The sequence below is a fragment of the Ipomoea nil genome, unplaced genomic scaffold, assembly GCF_001879475.1.
Source record: "Ipomoea nil cultivar Tokyo-kokei standard unplaced genomic scaffold, Asagao_1.1 scaffold0317, whole genome shotgun sequence".
In the NCBI taxonomy this organism is placed as follows: Eukaryota; Viridiplantae; Streptophyta; class Magnoliopsida; order Solanales; family Convolvulaceae; genus Ipomoea; species Ipomoea nil.
The window spans coordinates 1193512-1210779 of record NW_017616745.1 but is presented as its reverse complement, the minus strand read 5'-3'; the positions used below and the strand labels follow the sequence as shown (position 1 = coordinate 1210779).

The following is a 17268-nucleotide window of genomic DNA, read 5'->3' as shown; positions in this document are numbered from 1 at the left end:
CGTATAACTATCTATCTGGCATTGCATGCATATTGACCATACCTTAAACCTTCATAACGAAATCGTGCAAAGTTCATCTTAAAACGTAAATACAATTTTTGTTGTGCATAACCCCGAAACGAGTTAATTTGATAAATCGATTAGAGTCTATTCCCCCCCTCCCCCCCCCCCCCCCCCCCCCCCTCTAGACTCTTTTTCGACCTTACTGGAACCAACAGTAACTCAACTTAATTTTTTTTTTTACCAAGTTTGACTAATTTGGTTGTCCTCTAATAATAAAGTGGTTAGTTAGCAAGATGGTTGTCAATTGTTATACCATGGACTAGGGTTCATATTGCATTGTGAATTCTGGTCCAAAAATTAAGTATATACAGTTAACATATTTTTGCACTTGTAGTTAATAATTTTTGTATCTGTAAACAAATTGAAAGCATAACATGGTAATTACAAACATATAACATGATAACTGCAGACACAAATTATTAACTGCATGTACAGAATATGTTAATTGCAGACACATAAGATGTTGGTTAGCATGTTGTGTCTGCAATTAATATATTTTGTATATGCAGTTAACAATTTATGTGCGTAGTTATCATGTTATGTGTTTGTAATTTTCATGTGATGCATCTTCAATTTGTTTACATGTTCAAAAACACTTAACTGCATGTACAAAATATGTCAACTGCAAGTACAAATTGTGTATTTTTAGTATTAGAATTGTGAACTTCTAGAATATAAATTATGTTTCTAAGTCAAAGCACATAACATCTATAGAAATGAATTTGTGAATACAATATAGGTCATCAAATTGTAATATGTTAATATTGTGTGACTATAGTATTTGAAAGGAACTTGTGAATACAAAACAAGAAAATCAATTACATATATGTTAACATTGTGTGTTCGTAGTATACAAATTGTTAATTTTTAAAAGATAAATTGTGAACATTTAAAATGTAAATAATGAACATTTGGACCCGTGTCCATCTTGCAAGGTGAACTTGCGTCCACAGAATAGTTTATGGAAATAAAATCTCAAGGTTATTTTTGAATCGGACCAGGGTTCACAATGCAAGGTATACCATTATCCATGGTATAATTTTTCGAGGGTTGTTGAACTGATCATATTTGAGAAAATAAATAAATGCATGGTACGATGTAATGAATTCGAAAGTAATTGTTTATAAAGAATTATTATCTGTAATATAGTCTTATATCAATCATTAAGAAGAATGGGCCCTCATATATGTTTGGGATTTGGATGTTTGTTTTATTAATAAAATTTTGTCGTCTTCATCACCCTTCATACCATATAATAGTAGGAAAGTTATTGTAGCAAGCTGACAGCCGACCTGCTATATATAAATCCGACCATTATATTATTCTGAACAACGAACTATATATAAAACATAGCGTGGTAGGCCATCAATTTCCATTTGAGTTAAGATCAGATGATGAGATAGAATAAATTTGCAGATACTAAATGGCATCTTCTTCCCAAGCACTTCCTCATCAAAATCCAGGTAGAGTACGTGGTTTAAATTTGATTCACTAATTCTAGCTAGCTAGCTAGCTTCCCCATACATGATATGATGTTACGTTGTAGTAGATTTCAGCAGCTACCGGCCACTATACAGATCTATGTTGGCAAAAGATTGGGAGGAAGCTCTAAGATTCTTCAACCAATACCCTCTAGCAATTCGAACTCCACTTAACCAGTACTTAGAGACTGCATTGCATGTTGCTGCTAAAGCAGGTAATGCCTTCTTTATGGAAAAGCTTGTAGCGTTATTATGGGACCATGAACTTGGCCCCAGAGACGTCCATGGGCTTACCCCACTTCACATCGCTGCCCGGCAAGGAAACATTGAGGTGGCTCGAATCCTTGTTCGCAGGAATTCTAATCTCCTCTATCTTTACGACAACAAAGGCTTCTTCCCCATCCATTATGCGGTTACGAGTTCTCGCGGAAGCAAGGACGTCTTTCTGTATTTCTTTGGTGTGACTAGGGATGATGCATACCCCCTGCCTAATCCATACGCAGGCCCAACTGGTGTCTCTATTGTTGTTTACTTAATCGGACAAAAATTCTATGGTAAGTAGTCAATCCTTAATTATACTAGTGTTTTGTGTTATGAAATTTATATGTATATATATACAGATTTGGCTCTGCAGTTGGTTGAAAAGTACCCTTATTTGGCCTGTTATAAAGCGATAGATAACAATATGTCAGCTCTGGATGCCCTAGTCCGTATTCACCGTTCTATTATTAACAAACACAGTCTAAATTTTTGGCAAAGTCTCATATACCATTGTGAGTAACTTTTCATTTGTATCGGCTATCTTTATTTAATTTAGGGAAAAAGATTAAATAAGCCCTCAAACTATTGCTCAAAAGTCAATTAGGCCCTCTAACCTTTTAAAGAAGCAATTACACCTATGAACAATGCATTTTGATGCAATGAAGCCAAAATACAGGTAAATGAGTCGTTATATCGTGCACCGCGGTGCATAATCGATTATGCACCGCGCGTCAAAACGGACTGACACCACAGTGTATCTAAACCGACACTGCCTCACGTATTATTTTTATCAAAATGATACTGTAGTTGTGGTGAAATGAAACTGCAGTGTATATAAAATGAAACTTAATAACATTTCACATATTTGAGTGTATATTGTACAATGAAGCTGTAATTATATCGAAATGATCATGTAGTTGTGTTTTAATGAAACTATAGTGCATATAAAATAAAATAAACTAATATTTTCACATATTTGAGTTTATAAATATCGAATTAAACTGTAGTTATATCGAAATGAAACTGTAGTTGTGTTGAACTGAAACTGCAGTGTATACAAAATGAAACTAAATAACAGAGTATGCGCGGTACATAATCAATTATGCACTGCGGTGCACGATATAATTTGGCCAGGTAAATGACCTGTTATCATAGGTCATTTCAGATCCGACCACTTTCCAGCATATTGTCGGGCAAAAAAGTGACCGGTGACCAGCGAACGGTCGCCGGTCATGGAGAAGGTAACACCTCCCGGAGAAGACAACCCAGATCTGGGTTGCCTTCTTTGTGACCAGCGACCGTTCACCAATCACTTTTTTGAATGAAAGTATGCCGGAAAGTTGCTGAATCTGCAATGACCTATGATAGCAGGTCATTTATTTGTATTTGAGCTTCTTTGCATCAAAATACATTGTTCATGGGTGTAATTGCTTCTTCAAAAAGTTAGAGGGTCAATTTGACTTTTGAGCAATAGTTTGAGGGCTTATTTGACCTTTTTCTCTTTAATTTATATATACACTTATTCTTCAATCTTGTGTTTGCTAGCCAATTAATTACTACTCATTTCGATCTTTAAGTTAATAGTAAAAATTATTATTGCATGCAGATGTTTCTAAGGCCGAGTCAACCACATCTACACCAATTTTCTACCTCATCACCTCACTACTACAATGTATGTATGTATGGATGGATGTGTGTGTATACATAACTACCTAACATGACCATATCAGATCAAAATATATAATTGGAAGATATATAATCGTAAAAATAATAGATTTTGTTTATTTCAATATATCTATCTATCTATCTATCTATCTATCTATCTATCTATCTATCTATCTATCAGGTCTGGTAAGGGAGAGCATAGTAAACAAAATGGTGCTGCACCACCAATCTGTGAAGCTTCTTAAATGGTTGTGCGATCAACTCAAAACCATAAATGATACACAAGTGATGTCACTGACAAAACAAACAATCTTTGATGCAACGATTTTAGACATTTGGCAAGTCATCCTAAACATTGCGGAAGCATATCCTATGTCGATTTATTTCTGGGACTCCAAGAAGCAGAATATACTTCACGTTGCAGTAATGAACCGTAGCGAAAATGTTTTTAACCTTGTTTGTGGAACCAATGTGCTTAGGACTAATTTACCGCAGTATGAAGACATAATTTGTAATAGTGTTTTGCATTTGGCTGGGAAATTGGCACCTCCGCACAAACTAAATCTTGTTTCTGGTGCAGCTCTTCAAATGCAACGAGAGCTGCAATGGTTTAAGGTATGGCATGTCACAATCTCTTATATGTTTTCCCCCATCGTTTCATTTTTTTTAATCTTCACAGCCACACTACAGGAAGTGAAAAAAATCACACCATCATATTTCTGGTCATATAAGAATAAATATGGCAAAACACCGAGTATGGTCTTTACGGAGGAGCATAGGGAGTTAAAAGAGGCAGGGGAGAAATGGATTAAAGACACAGCGAATTCATGCACAATTTCAGCAGCCCTCATTGTTACTGTTGTCTTTGCAGCAGCCATTACAGTTCCTGGTGGCAACAGTGGTGAAAATGGCCTCCCAATCTTCTCCGACCACAATGCTTTCACAGTATTTGCCATCTCAAATGCTGCATCTCTCTTCACATCAGCTACTTCCTTGCTCGTCTTCTTGTCCATTCTAACTTCGCGATATGCAGAAGAAGACTTCCTATTTACTCTTCCCAACAGAATAATCATAGGCCTCTTCACCTTGTTTTTGTCCATAATATTTATGATGATTGCCTTCTCCGCCACAGTGTATCTCGTATTTGGGCATAACAGAAGGGGAGTTCTTATTACAGTGGCTGTATTTGCATGTTTGCCGGTCACTTCATTTGTGCATCTTCAATTCCCTTTGCTTGTAGCTTTGGTGTCATCTACGTATGGACGGGGCATTTTCTATCAGCGTGGCTTTCCCCAGCTCCCATATTGACTCGCATGCCACTCATAATTTATTGGTTGATGATAGCCAAACTCTAGACATTGTAATGCTTTGATCATTTTAATTTGTGGTTCTATGTAAGTTTCAGCCAAATTACATTTTCCCAGTTATGAGCTTTCTCGTGAGCTTTTAAGTTTAATTTACATATTATTGTTTGACATTCTGAAGTTGAAGATAATGACCATGCTTTTTGAAGTGTATATTATACTTCTCTTTGTTTATCTCCATAATATTTATGATTATTGCCTTTTCCGCCACAGTTTATCTAGTATTTGGCCATAACAAATGGTGGGTTCTTATTATAGTGGTCGCACTAGCATGTTTCCCATTCACTTCATTTGTGCTTCTTCAATTCCCACTGCTTGCAGCTTTGATATCATCTACGTATGGGCCTGGGATTTTCAATAAGTGTGACACTCCCCAAATGTTATTTTGACATCTATTATTATTAAAGTGGCACTGGCATGTCTGCCGATGACTTCATTTGTGCTTCTTCAATGTGTCATCTACGTATGACGGGGCATTTTTCATTAGTGTTATAATTTAAGATTATGCCAATGCCTGTTATAATGTATAGGTCAAATTAAACTACACAAAAAAAAAATATTAAATCCAATCAATTAGCTAATCTAATTCATGAATTCATATATTATCTTATGTTCTCAATATGGAACTCTTAACACTGTGTGGCATTCCCTAGCTCCCATTTTGACTTGCCACTTATAATTGGTTGATAAGAGACAAATTCACTGCTGGAAATTATGGAATTTCCGACCACCTGAAAGTGATCTTAAATCAAGTCGAAAGTAAAAAGTGGTTGGAAATAGCAACAAAGGTTTTTCCGGATATCAAAAGTGGTCGGAACAAGGCTTTCGACTTAATTTAAGATCACTTTCAGGTGGTCGAAAATTCCATAATTTCCAACCGTGATTCAAGACTTTATTGTAATATAATGCTTCATTTCATCCTATAATCCATTTGTTGCTTTAAAAAAGATGTCTTTACCTTCTATGAGTGGAATTATTATTATTAGGGAAAATGTACAAATAGTTCATTGAACTATTTGGGGATAGCAATTAAGCTATGGAATTTGAATAAGCTCCAAATTGATCGAACCTGGCAAAAAAAAGTGTAATTAAGACAAGTTTGTGATGATTAGGATGCCATGTTTATTTTTTATTTATTTATTTTATTATTATTATTATTGTTATTATTACTAGTATTTTCACCCGTGCGATGCACGGAATTGAATTGTTGTAATATATTAAGAATATTTAAATCGATATATAATTATTTAAGAGTTAATTTCACCAGAGGTCGTTTATCTTTCCTGACAATTTCAAATTTAATCCTAGACTATAGTGATTAATTATTACAATTTATTCTATGTTATAACTCTTATGTTAATATTCTTACTATTATTATTATTAACACTTAATTACTTTTAGATATTATTATTACCACTTATATTATTATATTATTATTATTATTATTATTAGAGTGAATTTCATTTTTGGTCCTACTGTTATAGGGGCGTTTCCAATTTCAGTCCACTTTAATTTTTTTTGCCACTTTACAACCACTGTTATTGAATGTGTTTCACTTTTAGTCCACCGTTAATATTTCCGTCAAGAGGCCGTATAATCAAAGGGTATTTTGGTCTTTTTAAGTTTGTCTCTTCTCTTTTAATCCAGGTGCTTCGTCCTCCTCCTCCGATATTCGAAGATGGCTCTTCGAACAACGAGAATGGGAAGCCAAAGCTACATCGTTTCGTTCGTTCCAACATGGGCCGTCGAGGTTTCTTAGGTTTTAGGTTTAATGTTCTCATTTCTTTAGTCAAACATAGTCTTGGATGAGAAGAAAGGTCAAAATACCCCTAGATTACACGACCTCTTGATGAAAATACTAACGGTGGGACTAAAAGTGGAACACATTCAATAATAGTGGTTATAAAGTGGCAAAAAAAATTAAGGTGGACTAAAATTGGAAACGCCCATATAACAGTAGGACCAAAAATGGAATTCACTCTTCTTCTTCTTCTTATTATTATTATTATTATTATTATTATTATTATTATTATTATTATTATTATTATCATTATCATTATCATTATCATTATCATTATCATTATCATTATCATCATCATTATCATCATTATCATCATTATAATCATTATCATCATTATTATCATTATTATCATTATCATAATAATTATCATTATTATCATTATTATCATTATTATCATTCTTATTATTATTATTATTATTATTATTATTATTATTATTATTATTATTATTAGTTTCTTTTCAAGTACTGTTAGTATATAATGGTCGTGAGGCACAATAATAATATAACCATAATTAAATATTCTTGTATTGTATTCCGGAGTTAATGCCATTGTTGGTCCTAGACTTATTGAGGCATTGACACTTTTCATCCTCCATAATAAAAATTGTATCTTAGTAGACACTGTTATTGGTCGTTGGACAGTTTTGATCCTCCGTCAATGAAGCCGTTTGTTGACCGTGAATTAGAAGGGCTTTTCTATCTTTTTATGTCTTATTCTTCTAATCTTGTTTAGACCAGCGCTGCTGTGACTCCTGTGAGGCGAGATGGCGAGACTTGGCGACTAAGTAGTAACCGCCGGTAGTGAGTAGCAGTGAGGTTCTTCTCCGGCGAGTTATGGGTACGGCGGCGAGCATACGAGGCAGTAACTCCTTCCGGCGACGGACAAGTAAGGCAGATCTGGCGGTGCAGCAACAGATCCGGCGAGGTTGGGGCCTTCCCCGGTGGTTTTTGGTTCCGGCGAAGCAGAGAGGGCAGCAGGTCGGCGAACCCTCCTATGGTAAATAGCAGTTGTAGTTGTAGATGGCGTGATGTAGAATTTGCACCTGTAAGTCCTCCCTTCCATATTGACCACAAATATCCTTCCCATCTCTGTCTCTCTCTCTCTGACCACAACTACTTGGTGCACAACCTCAAAAACTCTGTTATTCTACCTGAAATTCATTGAAGTTTCAAGCTGAAAATGTGGAATCCGCCGTTCCCCAAAAATCGCATTGTCTGAGGTGTTGGAATGGCCGGTGTTGACTTCCTGGCTGCTGTAGCTTCATTCCCCAACCCGGATGATAAATTTTGGAGCACCAGCTTTGAGGTTCAAGGAGGTGGTAACACTGGCAATGCTTTGATAAAACCCGGATGATAAAATTCGTCTTGGTCTTAATCCAAGGATCATATCTAAGGTTGGTGATGACTCGCATGGCGAAAGAATACATGATGAGCTTGAAAGGGATGGTGTTGATACATCTTTTATGGTGGTGTCCAAAGGAGGAAACTCACCATTCACATATGTCATTGTTGACAACCAAAAAATAACAACTCGGACGTGCATTTCACTCCAGGATATCCACCCATGATATTTGAGGGTCTACATACCCAAATCAAAATTGTCTTCAGCGCTTGGAGTAAATATTGTCTACTTAGATGGAAGGATGCATGAGACTGCGTTGATTGTAGTGCAGGAGGCAAAGAGTAGGGGCATACCTATTATAGTTGATGCAGAAAGGTTAAGGGAGGGGTTGGGTGATATTCCTGACTTTGCTAGTTATGTTGTATGCTCGAAAAAATTTCCACAGGCATGGACTAACGCCCTTTCTATTCCAACTGCACTTGTTTCCATTATCTTGAGATTGATGTCAAATGTAAAATTCGTGATTGTTAGTTGGGTGAAGATGGTTTCTTAATGTTAGAAAGGACTGAAGCGGATAACCTCAGTTTGAATAAATGGATGTAGCAGTTACCAGTGGATGGAGAAATACAAGGATTAGAACATAAAAAGACAGAAAACCCCTTCTAATTCACGGTCAACAAACGGCGTCATTGACGGAAGATCAAAACTGTCCAACGATCAATAACAGTGGCTTCTAAGTGACAATTTTTATTATGGTGGATGAAAAGTGTCAATGCCCCAATAAGTAGGACCAAAAATGGCATTAACTCTTGTATTCCATGAGTCACAATAATAATATAACAATAATTAAATATTGTTCAATTCTATATTCTTCTAGGATTTCTATTACCATCATTAATTATTCCCAAATTTACCATAATTAAAGAATTTGACCAATTATAAAGAAAGATTATTAAATAATGCACGGGACAATTGTTTAATTAAAAATTTTAAAAATTCATTAATAAAACATAAGGTTCTCATAGTTTTTTCTTAGAAACTCTTTAATAAAGTATTTTTTTTTAGAAATTGGTGGGCCAAACCGCCTACGTCAGTTTGCGGTGGATAGATCTCGAAAAAATACGCGATTTCAAAAAAATATTTTTCCAAAACGGACAACAGAGTCAAAATTTATGCCTTGCCGAACTTTTGACACTTTACAACTTAAAAAAAAAATAAAAATTAAAGGCCGGTTCAGCCGGCGAGGCGGCCGCTGCTGAGGGCGATTCCGGCCATCCTCGCCGCGGCCAGCGACACGATTTTTGCAACACTGATATATAAAATAGATATAGATTAGAATAGGAATAGTATTACACAATTTTATAATATTACAATAAAATTTTAACCCATAATTATTGTAAAAGTCAATATATTTTATTAGGAAGAGAGATTTTTTAGGAATTGGGTGGGAAATTAAAATTTCAGGATTTTGTATATAGTATAGATTGTATTACACTATTTATAATATTAGAATAGAATTTTAACGCAGAATTATTGTACGAATGGGAAAGTAGAAATCAATATATTTTATTATGAAGAGAGATTTTTTAGGAATTGGGCGGGAAGTTAAAATTTCAGGATTTTGTTTTTATATATAGTATAGATTGTATTACACTATTTTATAATATTAGAATACAATTTTAACGCAGAATTATTGTACGAATGGGAAAGTAGAAATTAATATATTTTATTAGGAAGAGAGATTTTTTAGGAATTGGGCGGGAAGTTAAAATTTCAGGATTTTGTTTTTATATATAGTATAGATTGTATTACACTATTTTATAATATTAGAATACAATTTTAACGCAGAATTATTGTATGATAGGGAAAGTAGAAATCAATATATTTTATTAGGAAGAGAGATTTTTTAGGAATTGGGCTGGAAGTTAAAATTTCAGGATTTTGTTTTTATATATAGTATAGATTGTATTACACTATTTTATAATATTAGAATAGATTTTTAACGCAGAATTATTGTACGAATGGGAAAGTAGAAATCAATATATTTTATTAGGAAGAGAGATTTTTTAGGAATTGGGCGGGAAGTTAAAATTTCAGGATTTTGTTTTTATATATAGTGGAGATTGTATTACACTATTTTAAAATATTAGAATACAATTTTAACGCAGAATTATTGTACGAATGGGAAAGTAGAAATCAACATATTTTATTAGAAAGAAAGATTTTTTAGGAATTGGGCGGGAAGTTAAAATTTCAGGATTTTGTTTTTATATATAGTATAGATTGTATTACACTATTTTATAATATTAGAATAGAATTTTAACGCAGAATTATTGTACGAATGGGAAAGTAGAAATCAATATATTTTATTAGGAAGAGAGATTTTTTAGGAATTGGGCGGGAAGCCGGGAAGTTAAAATTTCAGGATTTTGTTTTTATATATAGTATAGATTGTATTACACTATTTTATAATATTAGAATAGATTTTTAACGCAGAATTATTGTACGAATGGGAAAGTAGAAATCTATATATTTTATTAGGAAGAGAGATTTTTTAGGAATTTGGCGGGAAGTTAAAATTTCAGGATTTTGTTTTTATATATAGTATAGATAGTATAGATTGTATTACACTATTTTATAATATTAGAATAGAATTTTAACGCAGAATTATTGTACGAATGGGAAAGTAGAAATCAATATATTTTATTAGGAAGAGAGATTTTTTAGGAATTGGGCGGGAAGTTAAAATTTCAGGATTTTGTTTTTATATATAGTATAGATTATTATTATTATTATTATTATTATTATTATTATTATTATTATTATTATTATTATTATTATTATTATTATTATTATTATTATTATTATTGTCCTAAGCATTTGACCCAAAAAAAAAAATAATAATAATAATAATAAGCATTATGATGAAATAATACCAGAGGTAACTGAGTTGTTAAACTATTATTAAAAAAAAAAAAAAAAAAAAAAAAAAAAAAAAACTAAGTATTATGGGTTTGTCTTATGCATGGCTCTGCACACAAAGCAGCCCTATCCTTATGCAGTGTACTGTTTCTGTAAACGAACATGAGTTGGAAATTGATTCGTCTATCAGATCAACTTCCCTACTTTCAATCAATAATTTTCATGCCAGTTCCAAAAAAAAAAAAAAAAAAAAAAAAAAAAAACCAAAAAAAAAAAAAAAAAAAAAAAACAATTAAAAAAAACAACAAAACAAAACAAAAAAAAAAACTTGAATGAATAAGAATTGAAGAAAATAAATTTCATATTTGAAAAATACTGTAATCTATTGTCTAAAATCAGGCTTAGTTTTTTTTTTTTAGGTCAAATGATGATGATGATGATGGTGGTGGTGGTGGTGATGATGGTGGTGATGATGATGAAAAATAATAAATACACATGGCATCCTAATCATCACAAAACTTGTTGGTAACCTAGTAAAAATGTTAATTGCTCTTTTTTGCAGGTTAATGGATCAATTTGGAGCTTATTCGTGTTCGGTGACTTAATTGCTATCCCCCAAATAGTTCAATGACTTTTTTTTTTTTTTTGAAAGTAAATAGTTCAATGACTTATTTGTACCTTTTCCCTTATTATTATTATTATTATTATTATTATTATTATTATTATTATTATTATTATTATTATTATTATTATTATTATTATTATTATTATTATTATTATTATTATTATTATTGAAGTTGACACATTCTATACTTGCAGTCAACCATTTATGTATTTATAAACAAATTGAAAACACATCGTAGGCTAATTACATACACATAAACTGTTAACTACAAGTACATAATATGTTAACTGCAAACACATAACATGTTAACCAATTAATGTCTTATGTGTTTGTAGTTAACATATTATATACCTGCAGTTAACAACTTATTTATCCATAGTTATCATGTTATGTGCCTTCAATTTATTTACAGATACAGAAATTATTAACTACAAAAATTTTTGATCAAGTTTCACAATGCAATATAAACCTTGGTCCATAGTATAACAATCGAAAGAAATGGGGATAATACCTATGAATTTACTTATAGATTAAACACATATATTTTATTAAGGAAAAATTGTAATTTATGCTCATTCATAATATGTCAATTATCAATGTGATCCCTGAATTATTAGTAGTGTAAATGTTGCCCCTCAATTTTTAAAACGGTACAAATAATGCCCCTCCCATACCATACAGGAGGAGTAATATATATACCATTTTGAAAAATGAGGGGCAACATTTACATTACGGAAGGCACTATATGTATCATTTTGAAAATTGAGGAACAACATTTACACCACTAATAATTCAGGGGTCTCATTGATAATTGACATATTATACCACATAAATTACAATTTACCTTTTTATTAATTTATCTACAAATTTATAGTCAACAAAGTTTATTTTTTATAATGTTCAATTTCTTGCTCTTATCCGTTGTCTAGATCAACTCTCTCTAGTCTTATTTCTTCTCTCCAAAATTATTCTATACATGCCTTAATACACAATCATGTTTCTTATTTGAATGTTTATAATATCTTTCACGGTCTTTATATATTATTTAAAAATATTAAATTTTGTTTTTATATTATAAAATTAATAAAGTTATTTCATGTAGTATCACACTATCACAGCTACAATAATTGATAATAATAAAAAAAAAGGTTTGTTTCCCTATCAACGACCATGACCATCACCTTTCCAATGGATGTGACCGCAGAGCCTTCGTCGTTATAGTCCATGACATCATCGACGAACCTTATGCCTTCGTCACCCAAACAATGGAAATTTATATCCAATTAATATTTTGTTTTCCATAAAAAGTAAGGAGGATAATTATGCCCCAAGTATTCTTTACAATTCCGAATCTAACCAAACAATGGAATTTATATTTCCAGTAATATAATTTCTCTTTTCTACCAATCAAACATTAGAATATATTTTTCTAGAATTTATTTTTCATCAAATTTCAATTTCATTTCCCTTCAAATATTTTCCAACGGAGCTGTAATTGTTTGTCACATTTGCTTTTTATACGATTTTAATGCAACAAAACAAATGTTACTAATTTTTTAATTTTGCCGTTCAAAAGTAGTAGGTATTATTTGTATAAAGTATAAAATATAAATATACTTTTTTTTTTTGAATACCACTAGCTCTATTACAATGTAGTGTCTGTCCATATACTTTCTCAACCTATTGAAACACAAAGAGCCAATAACGCCTCCACTGAGACTCGAACTTACAACTTTTCAAATGAAAGTCTAACCCGAGTACAATTAGACCACATAGTCCTAATAAAATATAAATATACTTACTTCCAGAAAATTAATGAAGAAAATATAAATATACTTACTTCATTAATTTTCTGAAAATTTGAAATAGTCAAAAGAGTAAATTAAGAAATGTATAATGATAGTTATATTCAATTTTGAAAAGAATACACTATTTTGGGACAAATTAGAAAGGAAATAGGACGGAGATAGTAATTGAATAATAATCTTGAATTATTGAATGATGCACTCTTCATTTTTTTTGTTTATTGGGGTCCTTTCACCTTTATCTATCTCTTTTCCTTTTTCTTACTTTTTCTCTTGTCAGGCTGCAGCACATCAAACATTGAGGCGGGGTTATCAAAGTTTGGACCTCTCTATATGAATGACGTTTTTAATTTATTTAATAGTAAATATTAATTCTAAATGATAATAAAATAACTTCATATGTTAAAATAGTTTGACAATTATATAGCACTAATGACTAAAAGTACAACATTATGAACAATTAAGGGACTAACTTTGTTTAAATAATAACTTACAAAGATCAAATTTCTAAAAGGGAAACACTTCAAGGCTAAAAGTGCCGTGTTCAATTTCATATATTTACCATTCAATTTTTTATAATATTTAATCTAATATTAATGTGTAAAATGTACCTATTTTAAAATTACATTAAAAATACCATCAAACAAATAGAGACAACTTTAAAAATTAGAAGATGATGTTAGAAAAAGAAAAAAAAAATAATTTGACAAAGAAATATAGAGGTGGATAATGTTCATCTTTTAGTCTTCTCCCAAGTCCTCCACTGCACCCTGTCCCCTACTTTTTTTGTGGAACATGTAAATTATTCGTTTCTGGTTTGTTGTTTTCTACTTTTGTATGTGGAAGACACAGTACACTAATAAAGTACTGAGTATATACATGTGCTTCAATTCATGTGTCTCCTATGTATAGACTTGGTCACGGATTGGTTTTAATAATGGAAGGATCAAAACTGAACTATTGCAAATCAATTAATTTTGTACCATAACTATACAAAGCTTATGGATAAGGTTTAGACGTGAAGAACTATAAGATTATGGTTTTAATGTCTGCATGGGGCAAGGACAACGTAACGCAGGATTGGGATCTGTCAGTCGGAGTGAGAGTTATATGCTTATCAACCATCTTGTCAGGACATAGTGAAAAGAGGTCACCAATTAATGCAAAATATGATTCTAATCGAAAAAAATGAAAGTGCTAAAAAAAACTACGTTAATAAGTAGTTCATGAACCACCAAGGAACTGAACCAAACCAAACCAAACCAACCCGAAGCAATCCACGTCTGCTCAATCCACTATAGATGTTCACCAATAAATTTTATTATTACAAGAGGTACATACATAAGGCTAACAGTCGTTACTACCACAACACCTTTCTAACATCTACTCAGGGCTGCACATGCATGACGTGACTATCTTCAGGGGACACTTCTGCTGACCCAGGTACAAACGGTATAGCTCGGATGAAATCCCTCATAAAATAAGTGTAATAAACTTATTATAAGTACTGCAATATATAGAAGTTTGTTCCTCTCAATTTAACATGTATAAATCCGTAAGTTCCATTATGAACGGCCTTCCTTTTATAGCAACATTCTCTTCCCACCATGATCCACGTTAATAGCTCAAAAGAATCACAGCCACTTATAATTTTGAACTTCCCTTGTGATTAGCTCCAAGCAAATAACTCTTCTGCTGACTTCCACTTCACAAATAACCTTTTAGTTTGAGCCATTCAAAATAAATATGATATGATAGGAAATGGTCCAAGAGCTTAGCCTAACTTAATTAGTTCTAATTAAAATAAAATACAATAAATTAACCAACATAAGTACTTTTAATGTGTACTAACTTTGTACACTTACAATATTCATATAGATAGATTATTATTGGGGTATAGATAGATTATTATTGGAGTATATTATACATGTATTCTGCACTTGAGTTAAGCGTTTCATATGTCCTTTCTCAACTGATAAATTCACTAATGCAAATTAAGGTGATAACTTAAATTTGTTAACAATACAATCATTCTTTCCAAAAGGTTAAACCCCAACCCGACAAAGCATCTGGAAGGATGTAAATCATGATAACTTAACTGAACATGAACCACAGAGGCTAGACATTTATTTACTGCACACAAGAAGCTATTTACTGCACACAAGAAGCCCACCTCACTGCCGCTGGTGAGACTCGATCACTGGTCATTCTTTCCAAATTTCACCTCTATGACTAATTGAGCTGCTCATGTGGGCTACAATCATCCAATCAAAATTGTATAGTAGGAGGAAAGGTTAAGTCACATTCCGAGATTTAGGGTCTATTTAAAAATATGAAAAATATTTTTTTTTTTAAATAATTTTTAGAAAATGACTCTTTTTCTTTTTCTTTTTTTTTTTTAAAAAAAATTAAGTGTTTGGCTGAAAATTAATTTTATTTATTTATTTATTTTTTTGCTGAAAGTTAAAAATTACATTTTTTGTTTGATTCATTTTCAACATACTATTTGTTAATAATAATAATAATAATAATAATAATAATAATAATAATAATAATAATAATAATAATAATAATAATTGTTTGTTGTACAATTGAGCAATCTGTGTTTTCCCGATTATTATTAACTGCATTTTTCCCATCATCGTCATCGTCATCGTCATCGTCATCATCATCATCATCATCATCATCATCATATATCTTTGTTGTAGAAATATACAAATGTTATATGGAGGGTTGTAATCAATGAGGTTTTGCATATTTTATATGGTAATCAAACTATGTACTAAAATAATTAAAATAGTTATAATTTGTTTAGTAATAAGTTTTTATTAACTTTTGTTACTTTTTGTACAATTAGTATTAGCGTATTGATTTTTTTTTATTTAAAAACTGAATCTGTAAAATAAAATCAGAAAATTGGAGAGAGAAATTAGAGAAATGGATATTGGAAATTTTAGAAAAAAAAAAAAAAAAAAAAAAAGATGAAGGAAACCAACTTTTACTTTTCTTGCCTTAATACACAATCATATTTCTTATTTGGTTTATTTACCTACACTTTTCTCTATCTCTATACAGCTATACTGTTTTAAAATATTAAATTTAGTCTTTATATTATAACATTAATAAATTTACTTCATCAATGGGTTCATCACCCACAGGTGCTATATGGATAAGCACTTGGGAAGAAAATTAATGCTTGTAAACTGTTGAACGTATAAATGATATGATAATAATTTATAACTTTTTCTTTTTGAAAACAATAATTTATAAATTAAAGCAACATATCTTCAATTATTGAATGATGCAATGATTGCAGTACTCTTCATTTTTTGAAAATTCTTTTTTGGGTATTTTCCCCTTATCTCGTTTGCTTTTTCTTCAAACTTCTCCCTGCGTATAGTATTGGTTATCTTTCCGCTGGCAAATTATTCCGTACAATGTGGATTCGGATCCAAAATATATAATTTACATATTTAATGTTTATAATTTTGTAAAAGATAAATATTATTTAGTATGTAAATTGTAATTATTCAATCTGAAAATTGTGTATTTTAGATCAGTGTCCACCTTGCATGTTGGATCTTGGTCTATGGTATAACAACTCGATCTTTTCTGTTATATTTCATGTATGTGTTTTAAGTTATTTATAATTTGATTTTAGTAATTTTTAATTAGGTATTAATATAAAATATAAATTTAAAAATATTATTAAACATACAAGATAAATTTTAAAATAATTGGAAATTAATAAAATTTATTTTGACAAATAAATAATAAATGTGACAATATAAAATGAAATGGAGAGAATTAAAGTTTAGTTTGAATGAACCTATTGGCCTTGAACAAAGCTGTTTATAGGGGTGGTTCCGATTTGGAGCATTATTGCGTGAATCGTGTACACACAACTATGTAGACTACGGTCCAAATGATACAAAGTAC

The 17268-nt window shown here is 31.5% G+C and overlaps 2 protein-coding genes across 2 annotated transcripts in view; both read left to right on the top strand.

The window, feature by feature from the left end:
• Positions 1–17268, top strand: part of LOC109168169 — a 96663-nt gene that overhangs the window by 39781 nt on the left and 39614 nt on the right. The window lies entirely within an intron of this gene.
• Positions 1471–4885, top strand: LOC109165539. The gene is made up of 6 exons (XM_019314349.1): positions 1471–1526; positions 1613–2098; positions 2165–2317; positions 3412–3477; positions 3652–4085; positions 4161–4885. The coding sequence occupies exons 1-6, from the start codon at positions 1487–1489 to the stop codon at positions 4776–4778; spliced, it is 1797 nt and encodes a 598-aa protein (XP_019169894.1). The 5' UTR covers positions 1471–1486; the 3' UTR covers positions 4779–4885.

What these genes read in the sequence shown, in the direction of transcription:
- LOC109165539 (XM_019314349.1), top strand. Translation starts at nt 1,487, where the DNA reads ATGGCATCTTCTTCCCAAGCACTTCCTCATCAAAATCCAG. An exon ending in ACTTCCTCATCAAAATCCAG is followed by an intron (nt 1,527 to 1,612) that starts GTAGAGTACGTG and finishes ACGTTGTAGTAG; the next exon opens with ATTTCAGCAGCTACCGGCCA. An exon ending in GAGAGCTGCAATGGTTTAAG is followed by an intron (nt 4,086 to 4,160) that starts GTATGGCATGTC and finishes GCCACACTACAG; the next exon opens with GAAGTGAAAAAAATCACACC.